At 50.9% G+C, this 17647-nt stretch overlaps 3 protein-coding genes across 3 annotated transcripts; all 3 read left to right on the top strand.

Annotated features, from left to right (window-relative positions):
• Positions 1–489: 489 nt before the first annotated feature.
• Positions 490–5508, top strand: BO88DRAFT_474288 (fatty acid synthase subunit alpha; the record flags this gene model as incomplete). The annotated part of the gene is made up of 3 exons (XM_025711810.1): positions 490–551; positions 623–1107; positions 1166–5508. 3 exons carry the CDS (start codon positions 490–492, stop codon positions 5470–5472), a joined length of 4854 nt encoding a protein of 1617 aa, XP_025558311.1. The 3' UTR covers positions 5473–5508.
• Positions 5509–7157: 1649 nt separating this feature from the next.
• On the top strand, positions 7158–13699 carry BO88DRAFT_374434 (fatty acid synthase subunit beta; the record flags this gene model as incomplete). Its single annotated transcript, XM_025704300.1, has 6 exons — positions 7158–7226; positions 7279–7285; positions 7375–12381; positions 12449–13059; positions 13141–13542; positions 13601–13699. The coding sequence occupies 6 exons, from the start codon at positions 7158–7160 to the stop codon at positions 13613–13615; spliced, it is 6111 nt and encodes a 2036-aa protein (XP_025558310.1). The 3' UTR covers positions 13616–13699.
• A 1543-nt stretch (positions 13700–15242) lies between these two features.
• On the top strand, positions 15243–17130 carry BO88DRAFT_474275 (cytochrome P450; the record flags this gene model as incomplete). Its single annotated transcript, XM_025711809.1, has 4 exons — positions 15243–15430; positions 15498–15644; positions 15714–16046; positions 16112–17130. The coding sequence occupies exons 1-4, from the start codon at positions 15352–15354 to the stop codon at positions 17128–17130; spliced, it is 1578 nt and encodes a 525-aa protein (XP_025558309.1). The 5' UTR covers positions 15243–15351.
• Positions 17131–17647: the final 517 nt, after the last annotated feature.

Here is a 17647-nt window from a genome sequence, read left to right as displayed (position 1 = left end):
TAAGATCGGCCATGAACTGCGCCATGGAAGCCTCTAGTTTCTCGCGTCAGCTTCCGCTGCGAATAGAGCAGGAGGAGAGTCTGCCATGAACTCCATCATGGGTCCAAACGCGCCGCCATCGGCTGCGGCCACGAGGCAGAAAGCTGAGATGAGCTAGCTACTAGCGCCGCACATGGCAAACAAGTCAGGTGGGATGGTCAAGCCTCCCATGCTGACAGGAGGTCTTACTAGAGAATGCTCGGAACAGACTGGCTAGGGCTGAACTTCGTGTTGAAGGGGCGCTTTCTCGAGAGGATCCGGGTTTCATGAAGCTAAGCATAGCCATGAGTGGATTGGGGGCCTATCGTCATCAACTGGGTGTGAAACCCCGTCACATGCCATCTGCCTCCATTTAAATCTGTCGGAGTTGAAAAAGGGATTTGAGATCTTCATGTCACTACTCTGAGTTGATTTGAACCGTTAATCTGGGTCGGCGCGCAGGAGGCACCCATGGCTGCCGATATGGATACCCAGCGCAAGCTGGCTCGCATACTGCTCATTGAGCTTATGGCGTGAGTAGAACCAGGAAAGACAAAGCATGGTACAAAGTGCACCGGCTAACAGCAGGCTTTATCTGACCTAGATATCAATTTGCCTCCCCAGTGCAATGGATTGAAACGCAGGACGTAATCCTCTCTCGCAGGGAGTGCGACAAGATCGTTGAAATCGGGCCCACTCCGACACTCGCGGGCATGTTTCAGCGAACTATCGACAGCAAGTACCAGACTCAGGAGTGCACCAGGTCTAAGCCCCGACGACTCTTGAATTCTGAGAAGAATACCCAAGAAGTTTATTTCGAAGAATCTCCTGGCGTTCCTGACGTTAAGCCGAAGGAAAGGACAAATGACGCAGCAAAACCAGCTACCAACCCATCACCTGTCAAAACAGAAGTAACACCTGTAACGCAACCAGAGACGGTATCGGCACCGACACCGAAGCCTACAACAATAGAAATCGAGGATGAAGGAGTAAAGGCACAGCTGATTGTGACCGCGATAGTGTCACGAGCGCTTAAAAAGGCGCCGTCCGATGTTGACTGGACTAAGTCTATCAAAGTTCTTGCTGGCGGTAAGTTCAGTCTATAGCGGCCCGTTAACTATTCTCCCCGGATGCTGATGAACCCAAGGCCGCTCAACGTTGGAGAATGAGGTCGTTGGAGATCTCCATGCAGAATTCGGCTCGCTCCCAGAACGCGTTGAAGACACGCCTGTGGCTGAGGTGTGGCAGGCGATCCAGGCAAGTCATAGTGGAGTACTCGGAAAAGTGTCTACAAACATGATTAATTCACTTTTCACTTCCAAACTACCCAGTGGCTTCACCACCGCCGCTGCGCGAGATCGTCTTAAGACACAATGGGGTCTCAAACAAGGGCGGCAGGATTCTTGTCTACTCCTTGCAACAACAGAGGCACCCGTGACGAGAATTTCGTCTGAATCCGACGCGAAAACTTACATTGACGGCATCGTGGAGAGCTATGCTTCGAAAAACAGCATTCCTTTACCGACATCTCACGCCTCTGCGGACGGAGCCTCGGCTTCCAATATCATGGTCGACCCAGAAGCATTGAAAGCAATGTCTGAGGCTCAGAAAGCAGTGTCAAGACAACTTCTTAACATTTATGCCTCTCAGCTCGGTCTAGACCTGGGAGCGGATCGGCAAGCATTAGACGCTCTCCATAACGACATCAGAACCGGGCTGCAACCAGAGCTGGGTCTCTGGACGGAGGAGCACGGGGAAGACTACGCCAACGGTATCAGGCCAAAATTCGATTCCCGCAAAGTTCGCACGTACGATTCGGCATGGAGTTGGGCCCGTCAGAGGCTCCTCCAGCTTTCCGAGCTGATAACGTCAGCGCAGCGTGGAGATGAACTCACCCTCGATCAAGGGAATGTCCTGCAAGCGTGCTACGCAATTGCCAACGCGGCAGATGAGTCACTACTCCATGTTATCAATGAGGTGTTGGCAAAGCTGGGGAATTCTGCAGTTCCGCGCCCTATCTTCACTAATCTAAAGGCTCTGTGCAAGCATGTGCTGGAGTTCGGTCCAACCTTCAAAGGATCCCCCAGACAGATGGCGCCATGCACAACTATCGAGAAAGACGGAACGATACGATATCACGAAAAGGAACGTGCAGATAAAAGTCCTTTTGCTCAGCTGGCATCACCAACATCCGAGGATGGTGCTCTTCCCTATATTCACCTAAGGGAACAGCAGGGAGGTGCATGGTACTACAGTCGCGCATTGACCGCAAAATTTCAGAATGCGCTCACTCTGGTGCACGACCGAGGCTCGTCCTTCAATGGGCAAACCGTGCTGATGACGGGAGCGGGAATTGGTTCAATCGGAGCTGCAATGATTCGCCACTTCCTACAGGGGGGAGCCAGAGTCGTTGTCACAACCTCCTCCCTGACTCCCGAGGTAGCCAGGGTATATCAGAGTATCTACATGGACCACGGTGCCAAGGGCTCTCGACTCGTGATTGTTCCCTTCAACCAAGCCAGTGTTAAAGACATCGAGTCCTTAATCGAGTACATCTATTCGCAAGGTGGTCTTGGCTGGGACATAGACTGCTTTATTCCTTTCGCTGCTATTAGTGAGGCTGGCCGACGACTCGACTCTATTGACTCGAGATCCGAGCTTGCCCACCGTTTGATGCTCACGAACGTCCTACGTTTGCTGGGCACCATCAAGTCCAGCAAGGAAAAGTTTCACTATCATACCAATCCCACCCATGTCATTTTGCCTCTGTCTCCCAATCATGGAACCATTGGTGGGGATGGCCTATACGGTGAGTCAAAACTGGGATTAGAGACGCTGTTCAATCGGTGGCACTCGGAGGATTGGCAAGACTACCTGTCCATCTGCGGTGCCGTCATCGGTTGGACAAGAGGAACAGGTCTAATGAACCAGAACGATCTCATCGCAGAGGGCATTGAGGCGGCAGGCATGCGGACCTTTTCTCAGGAGGAGATGGCCTATGCTCTGGTCTGCCTCTGCATGCAAGAAATGACTGAGCTTTGTCAGGAGAGACCCCTTTACGCAGACCTAACGGGCCGAATGGCAGAGGTGCAGGGGCTCGGAGAAAAGCTGCAAACGCTGCGTCAGGAGCTCAAGGAAAGAAGCGAAATACAGGCTGCGCTTCTCGCAGAATCGATACTAGAGCAGCAATGCTCGACTACCGGCCAATCCTCACAACCGAACACCAGCTCGGACCGACTCGAGCAGAGAGCACATGTGCGCTTGGACTTCCCCAAGCAGCTGGACTACGATCGCGATATTCGCGCCCTTGGATCAGATCTCCAGGGAATGGTGGACCTGGATCGAACTGTAGTGGTGACGGGGTTCTCGGAGTTAGGGCCCGTGGGCAATGCTCGCACGCGATGGGAGATGGAGGCATATGGCCAGTTCTCCCTCGAGGGCGCCATTGAACTAGCCTGGCTCATGGGATACATCAGCCACTTCGCTGGAACAATCGATGGGGCTCCATACTCCGGGTGGGTAGATACTACAACCAAAAAGCCCGTCGCCGATATCGATGTGAAATCAATTTACGAGGAAAGAATCTTGACTCATACCGGGATCCGTCTAGTCGAGTCAGATAATAAGCCTTTCCTGCATGAGATTACATTGCAACAGGACTTGGAACCTCTCGATATGCCTGAGGCCCTCGCGGAGCAGATGAAATCGGAACATGGAGAGTTCGCCGCGGTTCAGCAATCCACGACACCAGATCTTTTCACGGTTCAGCTTCGCAAGGGTGCCAGACTCTATATCCCTCGTGCAATGCAATCCACTCGCACCGTGGCTGGACTCATACCGACTGGCTGGGATCCACGTATTTATGGTATCCCCGAGGAGATCGTGTCTCAGGTCGACCGGGTTACGCTTTTCACACTGGTGTGTACGGTCGAAGCGTTACTGTCTTCTGGGATCACTGATCCGTATGAGCTATATCAATACATCCACGTGTCTGAGGTAGGAACATGTATTGGTTCGGGTCTTGGAGGTGCCACTTCTCTGAACAAAATGTTCAATGGGCGCCAAAGGACTCATGATATTCCGAAAGATATCCTACAAGAGACCTTCATCAATACCACAGGGGCTTGGGTCAACATGCTTCTGCTCTCGGCAAGTGGGCCCCTTCGCACCCCAGTCGGTGCCTGTGCCACAGCTGTCGAGTCCCTGGAATTAGGGTATGATACCATTGTCACTGGTAAAGCTAAGTTCTGCTTGGTCGGCGGTTGTGATGATTTTACAACGGAGACCTCTCAGGAGTTTGCCAACATGAAAGCAACTAGCAATGCAGAAGAGGAATTGGCAAAAGGTCGAGCTCCTCATGAAATGTCCCGACCGACCACGAGCACTCGCAGCGGCTTTGTGGAATCCCAAGGTTCCGGACTCCAGGTGCTCACAACAGCAGCACTGGCGGTGAAAATGGGCTTACCAATTCGCGGCATCATTGCTTTTACCAGCACATCTAGCGATAAGGCCGGCCGCTCGGTGCCAGCTCCTGGAAAGGGTGTCCTTACCAACGCCAAGCACATCGCCTCAAGGGTACCATCACCTCTGATGAATATCCGCAATCGCCGGAAGCGGTTGGACTTCCGCCTCCGCCAGATTGCAGAAGCGCGGGACGTAGCCTTGCAGGATCTCGACTTCGAAGTGGCTGCGGTGGTAGCCCAGAGCTCGACTGTGGATGTTGAGGCCTACGTCCATGAGCGTCGACAGCAGATAGCGGCCGACTTTGCTCGCGATCAAAAGGATGCTCGCTTCAATCTGGGTAACGACTTCTGGCGTAACGAGCCCAATATCGCACCACTTGCCGGCGCCCTAGCTACATGGGGTCTTACCATCGATGATCTAGATGTGGCATCCTTCCATGGCACGTCGACCGTGATGAACGACAAGAATGAATCCAGTGTCATTCACCAGCAGCTGAGCTCGATGGGTCGACGGAAAGGCAACCTCATCCTCAGCGTCTTTCAAAAATCCCTGACCGGTCACTCCAAGGGCGCTGCGGGCGCCTGGATGCTCAATGGAGCCCTCCAGATGCTCGACTCGGGACTGGTCCCTGGTAACCGGAACGCTGATAACATCGATCCGAAGCTCGAGGAGTTTGCTGATCTGATCGCCTATGTGCAACGGCCGATCCGTGTCCCCGATATAAAGGCTGTTTCTGTCACTTCCTTTGGTTTTGGTCAGAAAGGAGCGCAAGCCCTCTGTGTCCATCCCCGGTATCTCTTTGCCACTCTAGATCGGGAAGAATACCACGCTTATCTCGATCGCTGCACAAAGCGCAAGAGGAAGGCGGATATGTATTTCTACGAGGGAATGAATGGAAATTCCCTCTTCCGTGCCAAAACCGCGCCGCCATTTGCCCCGTCTGAGGAGACGAAGACGTACCTTGACCCAACTGTCCGATTTACGTGTTAATGATATCCCTACAAGTTTCTGTTGTTTTAGATAGCTTCTCTCAATTGATCTATTTTATCTTGAATCGTACTCGTCGCTCTAGTCACGCAAGTTTCGTAGCTCACTATTTCCCACAACTTTATCACTACTGTTCCTAACACTCCCTGTCTGTTGATCTGCGAATTTGTGATGTACACTCACAATAGGTATCGACATAGAGAACCTCTATTGCGACCCTCACCACATATCAGTCATCACACGAGATGATACTACATTAACCCAACCACATTAACCCAACCCCCCATCGCGCTCAAGTTGGGGTACCAGTTACGGAATCCAAGAACTAGTGGGACTGTCCCAGAAAAACCTAGTCTATGAATGAGCTCTCCCACGTGGATTAACTGATTCAGTATCAGCCTGACAGTAAACCATGTGTTCGGGATTTGAATTGGCTATTTTTGTCATATCATACTTCCTATTATAAATTGATTCAGGGTCTTATTTTATTTTATTTATTTCTTATTTATTTTTACTTTTTACTAGTATTTTGACCCTTTTCTGATCTCCATACAAAGATTCATTGTTGATCACATGCCAAGTTTGTTTAGCACTATAAGAGAATATATACTATTACTATTACTACATGGATATTAAACGGTCACATGCTTGCGCTTATTCGGTAAGAGAGCACATACATAAGCTTACTATGAACAAGGATCTTCTCCAATCTTACTAAAACGTTTTTCCAGCCCCATTCTGATACTGTCACACTAGTTCTGAACCTGTCGAAGTTGTATGCTGACATCTGACGAGGGTGCTAAGTGGCAGCAGCCGTTAAGGAGTTTCCAACAAACCATCACCCTGCAGATCGAACTGAGGCCAGCAGACTCTTGCCCGCATCTGGTAGCGCCTTTGCAGATGAACGTACTCAACTTAATATTCTATAGAAGTAAAGTTTTGGGACTAGGGACTGAACCAATTTTCATTAATGTATTGCTGTCTCTGCAGTGGAGAACGGTGCTATGCTATGGATACGAATCCTTCCTTCCTATGGGGCCGAAATCATACGGTGGCTTACTACACAGAGTGTACGGCAGAGCCTTGCAGCTTACAACTTCACTTCGGAGGTAGAATCTTGTGTCGATCACTTACTATATTTACCTACACACTAGTGCTGGGAATCAATTCATCCTGGTTGTTCTCGATCACCGCCACAATTTGGTGTCGTAACTTATGTATGTAATATACATTGTAAGATGCGTAAGTATCTTCGTACTGTTACATCGTATTGTCATATGTATGATGTTAATTTCACCACCGCCAAGACTTCACGTACCTGCAGGAACATCTAGTCTCGAATCTGAAACAAGAACATCAACCAACACAACAGGCGCTGTCGCATGGAAGCTCAATAGTAATTATTACGCAGCAGAGATAGAGTAAGGTGACTGGCGGCAGGATCCAAGATTGAGGATCCGACACGTGGGTGGTTGCAATGGAGTATCCACTCTATATGCGAAAGGTGGAGAGGATTCGGGATATGCCCAGAGTGGCGGAGGTGTTCCTAGTAGGCTGTGGTAATTGATGGAGTAAGATTGTAGATGTTGGAAAGTACTCCTCAAGCTATATTACACTGACTGCAGACTTCGCGGCTCGGGGCGTGGGTAAGAGCACAGCTTCATTCCGCCGCTATACACAACACAATCATGGAGAGCCCGTGGTCATCGCTAGGTTCGCAAGAATCTTCTTCAATCTTTGAGGCACCATGGGAGGAAGTACGGCAACCACAATCACTTTTTGCGGACGAGGTTTCACTTGAATTCGGAGCAGTTCAGTGCTCAATTCCTATTTCCAGTCAATTGGCACCGAGAGGCCGACTGCTCAAAGATAAATTCGCCAATTCGACAGCGTCATCATTACCAGAATACTCCAGTCCTCTCGAGCTGTGCTCATCCTTCTTACGGTTTATTCTGGACTATACATACGATGAATTATCGAGTGCGTCGCTGGACGTCGCAATCCTCCGCGAGATTTTGAGCTTCGTTCAAACCAGCTTGCTTCGGAATGAGAACATCAACACAGTTTTGGCTTCTATGAATGGCGATCCGGCCGTGGATCGGTCGATTCTGCGCACATACTTTCAAGCATGTGCCCTGACCAACCACCGATGCACGACGGGGACCAGTGAGCTCCTTGCGAGTGCGCAACGAGGCCAAGCAAGGCTGTTTGCGCTATTCAATGGGCAAGGGGTAGAGAGCTACTTTGACGAGCTCGTGGAGACCAATAGCATTTATGAGGAACACATTGCATCTCTCATGTGTCTGATGTCTGAGTCGCTCGTCCGCCTGGCTGCGGATGACCAGTTCAAGGATATCTTCGTGCATGGTCTTGATGTCCAAGCCTGGCTCGCCACCCCGGATACTCGTCCTCCTATCAACTACCTCACCACAGCGGCCGTCAGTCTGCCGCTCATTGGTGTCTGCCAGTTAGTGCAGTATGCCGTTGCATGCATCAACCTAGGTGTTACCCCAGGGGAGATGCGACAGTATTTGTACGGCGCCAGCGGTCATTCTCAGGGAGTCGTTGTAGCCGCCTTCCTTGCGGCTACTACAACATGGGACAGCTTCTACACTGTCGCCCGACAGGTCATTGAGGTGCTCTTTTGGATCGGGGCACGTTGTCAACAGACCACAAGCACCATGTGTCCGAATTCCGGCCTCGAGAGATCCCCCTCGTCGTACATGCTCAGCATCAAGGGAATTCCGCAGACTGCGCTGCAGAAACAGATTGATCAGATTAATGCACAACTCCCCGCACAGCAAGCTGTGCATCTCGCCCTTGTTAATGGACCACAACAGTTTGTCGTCGCTGGGCTGCAACCATCGTTGCAGGCACTAGAAAGAATCCTTCAGCTTGGAAAGAACCGTTCATCATCGACCAACACTAACTCGTCTCGGATCCCTTTTCGCCAACGCGCTCCCATTATAAGCACCCGCTTCCTACCAATTGGAGCGCCCTTCCACTCCCCATACTTGCAGAAGACGGAGGAGTTACTTCTCCATGACCTGGCGCCCTTCATTCTTCGTGGAGATGACTTAGCCTTTCCCGTCTATCACACAGAAACAGCCGAGAATCTCCAGAGCAGTGAGAACATCATTCCCCAGCTGATACAGATGATCTGCACTGGCCGGGTCGAGTGGGAGATATTACAGCAGAAGGTCCTGCCGGGTTTCACTCATCTTTTGGATTTTGGACCTGGGGGAGACGCCGGAATCGGCAGTCTTGTCAGCCAGTATCGCGAGGGCACAGGCCTGCGAACTACGATTGTCTCCGCCCATCGAGGCACAAATCCAAATTTGAGCTATGCGGGTGACTTCTATGCCCGGTATGCTGCGGTCCGATACAGCCCTACCTGGTTCACAGAATACGCCCCATCTCTCATTCGGTCACCCAGCACCGATACTCAAATGCTAGTCGATACCAAGTTCACTCGCGTCATCGGCCTTCCTCCGGTCATGGTAGCCGGGATGACCCCGACCACAACGTCGCCCGATTTTGTAGCAGCCATACTCAATGCTGGATACCACGCCGAGATAGCCTGTGGCGGCTTCCCCGATGCTGGCAAGATGCGTGAGGGTCTCAAGTCTCTTGCTGCAGCAATCACTCCTGGTCGAGGAATTACCTGCAATGTGATCTACGCGAATCCACGCGCCATGGCGTGGCAAATCCCCTTGCTAGCGGAGTTGCGGCGATCGGGAGTTCCGATCACAGGATTGACAATCGGGGCCGGGGTACCGTCTCCTGAGACTGTGCAAAGCTACATTGACGAGCTGGAGTTGGAGCACCTTTCTCTGAAGCCGGGATCCAAGGGAGCGATCGACGCAGTGCTGGAAATTGCACGCCTTCGTCCCGATTTCCCAATCATCCTTCAGTGGACTGGCGGTCGCGGCGGAGGTCATCATTCCTACGAGGATTTCCATGAGCCCATCCTCGACCGGTATGCGCAGATTCGGGCCTGCTCCAACGTGATTCTGGTGGCAGGCAGCGGCTTCGGCGATGGAGAGGGGTCCTACCCTTATTTGAGCGGCACGTGGTCAGAAACCTTGTTTGGTCGGCCTCGAATGCCGTTTGATGCCATTCTGCTGGGGAGTAGGGTGATGACCGCGAAGGAAGCGCGTACCAGTCTCGCTGTTAAACAAGCCATTTGCGACATCCCTGGTGTTGGGGACGCGGACTGGGAAGGCACCTATAAGAAGCCTACAGGGGGTATCCTGACCGTCCGCTCCGAGATGGGAGAGCCCATCCACAAGGTGGCCACCCGGGGTGTGAAGCTCTGGGCAGAATTGGACCGGGATATCTTCAGCCTCCCTCGTGGGAAGCAGAAAGACGCGCTGCTGGCTCGCAAGGACTATTACATCCGCAGGTTGAATGAAGATTTTCAGAAGGTGTGGTTCGGCCGGGATGTTACCGGAGCCGTGGTCGACCTACGAGAAATGACTTATGCGGAGGTCTGGCAGCGAATGGTGGAGTTGTTGTATCTGCCACATCTCCAGGCGTGGATTGACACTTCTTTCCGAACCTTGGTCTGGGACTGGACCCGACGCATGGAAGAGAGACTTGGTTCCAGCGCAGCAAATGGGAAAGCGACCCAACCTGTCCTCCAAGACCACACGCAACTCGACTATCCCAATAAGTTCCAGGAGGAGCTCTTCGCCAAATATCCACAAGCCGAAAAGGAAGTTATCACTGCAGCCGATGCTGACTACGTGGTTTTACTTTCTCGTCGCCGCGGACAGAAGCCTGTGCCCTACATTGTGGCCTTGGACGAGGATATGGAGTACTGGTTCAAGAAGGATTCTCTGTGGCAATCAGAGCGCCTCGAAGCTGTTTTCGGACAGGATGTTGAGCGCATTTGTATTCTTCATGGACCCGTGGCCGCGCAGTATACCTGCACACCCAATGAGTCAGTCCGCGGTATACTTGAAAGCCTTCATAAATATTACATAGAGCCGATCCTGAAAGAGCGATACACTGGTGACCTTTCTAATGTTCCACTTGCGAGGAATACAGAGGATCTCGACTCCCTTCCCCTGGTTTGCGATGGTTTTGTTCTTGAGCAAGGGGTGAACGCCGTCACCTATCGAGCCACGGATATAGATTGCCAGCCTTCATGTGAACAGTGGCTGAAAGCCCTCACTCAATCAACCCTCGCCCCTTGGTGCCGTGCACTTTTCACAGAGCCGATGATTGTTCAAAATGGTAAGCGGATCAACAACCCCCTTCGTGGACTATTTGCTGCAACGGGCAGAGGACGAGTCGTCAAAGTGCGGAATCCCCAATCGACAGATATGCCGGAAATCTTCATCAGGGAGGTAGAATATCAAAGAACGGCAGGAGGCAAAGTACAGCCACGTTTGATCGCAAGTGCCGCTCTACGAAGAGCTTCTTCCGAGCCCACCAGCGACATTTTGATGACTCTGAGGGATACCGCATCCGAGCCCTTGGAGTTACGGTTTCAGTACAAGCCACAACTTGGCGCTCCCAGCATTACTGAAGTAAGAGCCAACAGGAATTCACGGATTCAACAATACTATCAGCATATATGGGTCGGAAAATCTCCATCTTTGACGACGTTGCGGTCTCCTTTGGACCATGTCTTTCGCGGCGAGGCAGTGGTTCTGACACGAGAGATGATCCGACAGTTCGCCCAGAGTATTTGCAATCACAACCCCAAGTACACGTCGGAGACTTCCCAAGGGCCTATGTATGCACCTCTCGATCTGGCTATAGCGGTTGGATGGAGACCGCTCATGAGTTGCCTCTTTCATCCGCTTATGTCCGGAGATTTTCTGCGGCTTTTGCACCTTAAGAATTCTTTCGAGTACTGTGATGGAGCTGAGCCATTAAAAGAAGGAGACTGTTTGTCCTCAGAAGGCCGACTGACTTCGATTAAAATAAAGCAAGGAACAGGAAAAGTCATTGACGCAGAGGGAACCCTCTGCCGGAATAACAAGCCTGCGATCCGAATCAAGAGCACCTTCATCCTACTAGGCGAATACCAGGACTACGAAAACACGTTTGCGGTGGAAGAAGAGAGGTTCAACCTCAACATTTCTTCCCAAAAGCATATCGCTCTCTTGAAGTCCCGGGCTTGGCTCTCCCTGAATCCAGGTATCGATATGATGGAATATCTCCAGAAGACCGTCGACTTTGATGTCCGGAGCCACTACTCTTTCCTTGACTCGGACAAATATGCAAATATCTCCGTGGAGGGACAGGTCATCTGTCGATCGGTAACCGGAGACTCCCAAGTTCTAGGAACTATTAACCTCTCCGGTGACAACTACATCAAGAACCCAGTGACGGACTATCTGCGCAGACACGGTAGTCAACTCGACAACAGTTCCCAGGCACTCCCGCAGCCGCAAACTATGCTTGGTGACCTTGAAATTACCATTCCGGACTATGCGACCAAATACGGGCAAGCTTCGGGCGACTGCAATCCTATTCATCTCTCAGAGTTGTTTGCGAGCTACGCCGGGCACGAGAACCGAGTAACCCACGGAATGTTCACCAGTGGATATGTTCGAGCGCTGGTCGAAGCGCATGTCGCGCAAAGCGATCCCTCGCGAATGCGCTCCTGGTCCTGCAGTTTCGACGGTAAGGTTTCACCGGGAGATAAGCTCGGCATCAAGGTCGATCAGGTAGGCTTGTCGCGCGGCAACCTTTTGCTTTCCATCCAGGTCCACAATACGTCTTCGGGTGTCAAGGTTCTTTCTGCTCAAGCCACAGTCGAGCAGCCTCCGGTCGCATATGTCTTCACCGGCCAAGGTAGCCAGCAGCCGGGAATGGGCATGGACCTTGAGAAGCAGAGTGCGAGTGCCCGGATGGTGTGGCAAACTGCAGACGAGTATTTCAGTAAAACATACGGTGAGGCTCCAGTCCTTCTAACTTCGTGCGCGTACTATAAATTTGGGACTAATGAGTTATCTTCTAGGATTTTCCATATCCCAAATTGTACGTGATAACCCAAAGACACTGACCGTGTATTTCGGTGGTGTCAAGGGCCGTGCCGTTCGCGCGAACTACACCTCTCTCAAGTTCGACACTGTCGGGGATGACGGGACGGTGATTTCCAAGCGCGTCTTCCCTGAGATCACCTCATCCTCTCGGTCGTACACGTTCCGCTCCACCAATGGCCTGCTGCACCAGACGCAGTTCACACAGCCGGCTCTGGCATTAATGGAGATGGCACGGTTCGAAGACATGCGGGCTAAGGGGGTCGTAAGAGAAGATAGCCTGTTTGCCGGTCATTCGCTGGGCGAGTACGTGGCGCTGGCTGCAATGGGCAGGATATTTTCCATCGAGGAAGTGTCGGCCCTTGTCTTCTACCGGGGCCTGACGATGCAGAATGCAGTCAAGCGAGACGCTGAGGGTGTTACCGACTACTCCATGTGTGCGGTTAATCCGATGCGTGTCTCGCCAAGGTTTAGCGAGAAGGACCTACACTGGTGTGTCGCGGAGATTGCGCGCAGCAGGGGTCCAGGAGGACTGCTTGAGATTGTCAATTACAATGTTGCGAATATGCAGTACGTCTGCGCAGGAGATGTGAGTTTTCCCCTAACACCTTTACGGGCCTTGGCCTCTAGGCTCCACAATTTGAAAAACCACTAACCTTTAATTTCACAGCTTCGTGCACTAGCCACCCTCTCAGAGTTGCTCGACGCTATCGCAACCGGCGTCTTGAGCCTTACCGGCGTTGAGGAGGTGCAGACCTTCATCCAGAAGACCCTCACACGACTGGAGGCCTCGGTCACAACAACAAAGAAGCGGATCGTTTTGCAACGCGGGCGAGCCACAATTCCGCTGAATGTCAATGTTCCTTTCCACAGTAGTCTGCTTCGCCCTGGAGTGGACTCCTTCCGCTACCTGCTTCACAAGCATATATCTGAGGCCATGGTCGATCCAGAGCGACTAATTGGAAAGTACATCCCTAATTTGATCGCCAAGCCATTCGAGCTCTCCAGGGAGTATATCCAGGGTATCATGCAGTTGACTAAGAGTCCGATCTTGGGAGATGTGCTTCAGAAGGTGAGTCTAGAACAGAACTCTTCTTTTTATCATCCAAATCTAACGAATGACTTCCTAGTGGCCATTGTTATGAGGAGACATACGGAGATACTTAGAATGACGACAATGAACTCATTTCCTGCTAAGGCGTTGGGGAGGTGGTGTGATTTCGGGGGATATATCTACACATTACTTTGATAGAGCATTAAGGTTAATAGAATATTGTTTCAAGACATCTTGCTATTTGTGTCAATACAAATAAATATTTAGCATTGATTATACAACAGCGAAATATCAATGGCACGAATGAGACTTCCTTAATGCTCTAAAGGATAATATCTCAATTTCTCCAACATGTATACAATTCCCACTACGAGAGTATCTTGCAGAATGATAATGATACAAACAAGATCCACTATTTTTTGCCAACTACTGGAATCCTCAAGGCAATCTGAAGTGTATGACCTTCCTCGTATCTCACGGCCAGGCACACAAGGGACAGGGATAACGGTCATACAGGATGATCTATTGCGTCTTCTGTCTTCTAAAAAACTAAAATCACTCATACAGGGTGCTAGATGTGAGTAGGAAGATCAGATGCGACGACTGTCGATCCCACTCGCCTTCCGTTTAGAGACATGGCTTGCAAACGGATGGCTGAACCCTGCATTGACCATGCTCATGAGCATCATCATGGTTATTACTATTTCTTACTATATCAACAACGCCTCCTGAATAGGTAATAAGCAGGCATATCCCTCACTGTCTGTGTGCCTGACCTAAGACAGGACCTGCAGTGTACATCTGCGGGCTTAGATCAGTGGCGAACACCCGATAGCGAAGAGCAAAACCACATCCTCAAACAAGTGGCACACCGAACCGAAACGAGCTAATGCAACTACACTGCCACGTGGGGATCCTATTCCTGTCAATGTAACATAGGTAAAGTAAGTGTTTTGATTGATCTGCTGCAAGTCTTCGGGAGCTAAGCAAACACCATACTACCATAGATGCGGCCTGGGAGATGAGTAGAGTGAGGCCTGGCATTTGCCGTTGTCCGCAATCTTTAGCATACAAAGTGGTACGTTACATCATTGCTCTATTATTCCCGCTTCCTGCGAAGCTGCGGTGGTGATTGCATGTGACGTTCCCTTTACATTGCCTGTGCCGATGCTGTCAGTGCTGTCAGCATTTATGATGCAGCTCAGATCGGCCCCCCTTTTTGCCACGTTTTTGTGGATCAGTGGTGGATCCCGATGGCTTATGAGGCTAGGAACTCAAATCCATGATGAGTTCCTACGACAGGTAGTAGGCAAGTAAACTAATTCTAGATGTCTTGGGCTTTGTATAGTAATCATAGTAAGCAGTCAGAGTCCGCCATGGCGTTTCCAGAATGTACATGGCTGGGGAAGGAAGCCAACCATCATCTAGCTGGCTGTTAAATCTCATTCGAGGGCCCAGTAGGGCTGTGTCTGGTAAATAACACTGATATCATTGAGGTAATATTCCATATTACTCGAACAGGTCATTGTCTCGGGTACGTACATGGCTATGCTACACCAATTGTTTGGTTCCGAGCCCAAACTAAACAGCCTTACCACCATGGCTCAGCTAGCAAAGTCTCAGACAAAATGAAACTGCGCATGGCAAATTTAGATTGTCTGACCTCGTGTTCGATCAGCGGTTCAATCCTACAGGTGTTCCTGCTGCCCATGGCGTCGTCAATTGCCAGCATAAGTTGAGAGAGAGGGACCGGTGTAGTTTCTTCTTCCACCAAAGTCCTTCTGTATCTTTAGATCTATCATTGAAAAGTAAGGGTGTGTGGACAACATGATCGACTCTCAAGTTTTGTCAAATTTCGCCCTCAAGGGACTCCTACTGGGTTTCATTGTACTGAGCTGCAGCGTGTGTCTCCTCATCTCCCCACACCATTTGGGATATGAATACCATTGCTAACATTCGAGATTAACAGGCAGCTGGACTTTGCATTTTTCGACTTTTCTTCCACCCCTTAGCCAAGTATCCCGGTCCCTGGCTGGCAAAGATCACCACTTTGTATGCCGGATATCATGCATGGCGCGGGGACCTGCATCTTGACATGTGGAAATGCCACGAGAAGTACGGTGAGTATCTCCGATTATTCATGGCATACAAATATTGGAGTACTAACGCCAGTTTCTCTCTGCTCTTAGGTGACTTTGTCCGATATGGACCTAATAGCCTCCTTGTCAACACTGCCGATGGACTCCACGACATATACAGCCATGGGAAGAATTTCAAAAAGGCTCAGCGCTATGCTGCCATGGTGCATCGGGCCCCGAACACATTGACTGTGATTGACAAGAAGAAGCATGGCAAGAAGCGAAGAGTCATTAGCCAAGGCTTCTCAGACTCCGCACTCAAGAATCATGAGGTGGTCATCCTGGAACAAATAAAGCACCTGTGCAACCAGCTGAAGGCAGGAGAGGGAGGTAAGCCGGTGCCAGCAGACACCTGGTCTACACCGAAGAATATGGGCCGAATGAGTATGTGCCTCCCACTGAGATAACCCTAACATCCAATGAAACTAACACAGAACCATCTTTTCTAGCCGACTACCTCGCCTTCGACGTCATGAGCAACATTATCTTCGATTGCCCCTGGTCAACCCTGCGTGACCCCACATTCCGCTTCGTACCGGAGGTGATCGAGAAGTCCAACGTCCGAGTCGGAACCCTAGCTCAAGCGCCCGAGCTCAGCATTTTCCGTCTGGACAAATACCTCTTCCCCGAAGCCATCAAGGCCAGGAACATGTTCATCAGCTTTGTCGAGGTGATGCTCACCCAAGGCATCGAAGCAGCCTCCAAGACAGGCAAAGGTGTCTTCGCACTCCTCGCAAAAGCCAAAGACCCGGAGACCGGTCTCCCGCTACGCAACCGAGAACTAGGCGGCGAGAGTGCGACGCTGATTGTCGCGGGAACCGACACCTCCTCTACCGCGATGGCGGCCTGCTTCTTCTACCTATCGCACAACAGGGCTGCCTATGAGCGCGCAGCGAATGAAGTTCGCAGTATCTTCACTTCCCCAGACGAGATCCGCATGGGCCAGCAAATGAACCAATGCGTGTTCCTGCGTGCCTGCATTGACGAGAGCATGCGTATGTCCCCATCAGCGGCTGGATCGCTGTGGCGCGAGGCCGAGGAAGCAGGAGCTACTGTGGACGGACAGTATATCGCCCCTGGTGTGGATGTGGGAACCTGCATCTACAGCATTCATCACAATCCAGCCTATTACCCTGAGCCGTTCTGCTTCCAGCCTGAGCGCTGGATCGCGGATGAGTGTCGCTCGGTACAAGGGGATGTTGGGCGCGCGCGATCAGCGTTCAATCCCTTCTCAATCGGGCCCCGAAGTTGCATCGGGAAGAGTCTCGCTTATGTGGAGCTTCACCTTGTGTTGGCGAGGGTGCTTTGGGAGTTTGATATCCGCCTTCCAGAGGGGTATTTGGGGAAGATTGGTGAAGGAAAGGTGGGCGCTGAGTTTGGGCGGCATCGTACTGATGAGTATCAGCTCTATGACCATTTGACTGCTGCGAAAGAGGGGCCATACTTGGAGTTTTGTCCCCGAAATTAGGAGTAAATGTGCATTGGTTTGCCAGAAATTGGGTGTTGTATTTCCGGTCGGGGGTTAGGCGTTTTGGTACTATCATGATTTTTTATCGTTAGAGAAGTCGTTTCTTCCCTATATGTACTCAATTCTTGTGTATTACGCAAAGATGCCATTCACGAAATACTAGACAGTGTGTGAAGTAAGGACAGACGTTTTTAACGGCCGTTATCGCCAGACTCGGTGTTGTGTACAGAAGTCAAATGACAGGGCGCTAGAAGGGGACGTTATGATCGCAAGAGTCAATGAAATCATTAGATAAGACCGGCTTGCGACGGTAGATACGAATTATATCATAGCGAGAAAATAAAGACCTCAGAAAGCATCTAATGGTTCATTCAGTCCAGCATAAGCCTTATTGTGGGGCAGTTAATTTTGCTTAACCATTCAAAATATTGGTCAGGGAGGCAATTGAAAAGAAAGTCATTCCCTAAGGGCTTCCGCAAACCCTGCCATGAAGCAAACTTACGATCGCATCTGGCTG

The sequence above is a fragment of the Aspergillus vadensis genome, assembly GCF_003184925.1.
Source record: "Aspergillus vadensis CBS 113365 unplaced genomic scaffold BO88scaffold_30, whole genome shotgun sequence".
In the NCBI taxonomy this organism is placed as follows: Eukaryota; Fungi; Ascomycota; class Eurotiomycetes; order Eurotiales; family Aspergillaceae; genus Aspergillus; species Aspergillus vadensis.
The sequence above is the reverse complement of the archived record's forward strand: the minus strand, read 5'-3'. Positions and strand labels throughout refer to the sequence as shown.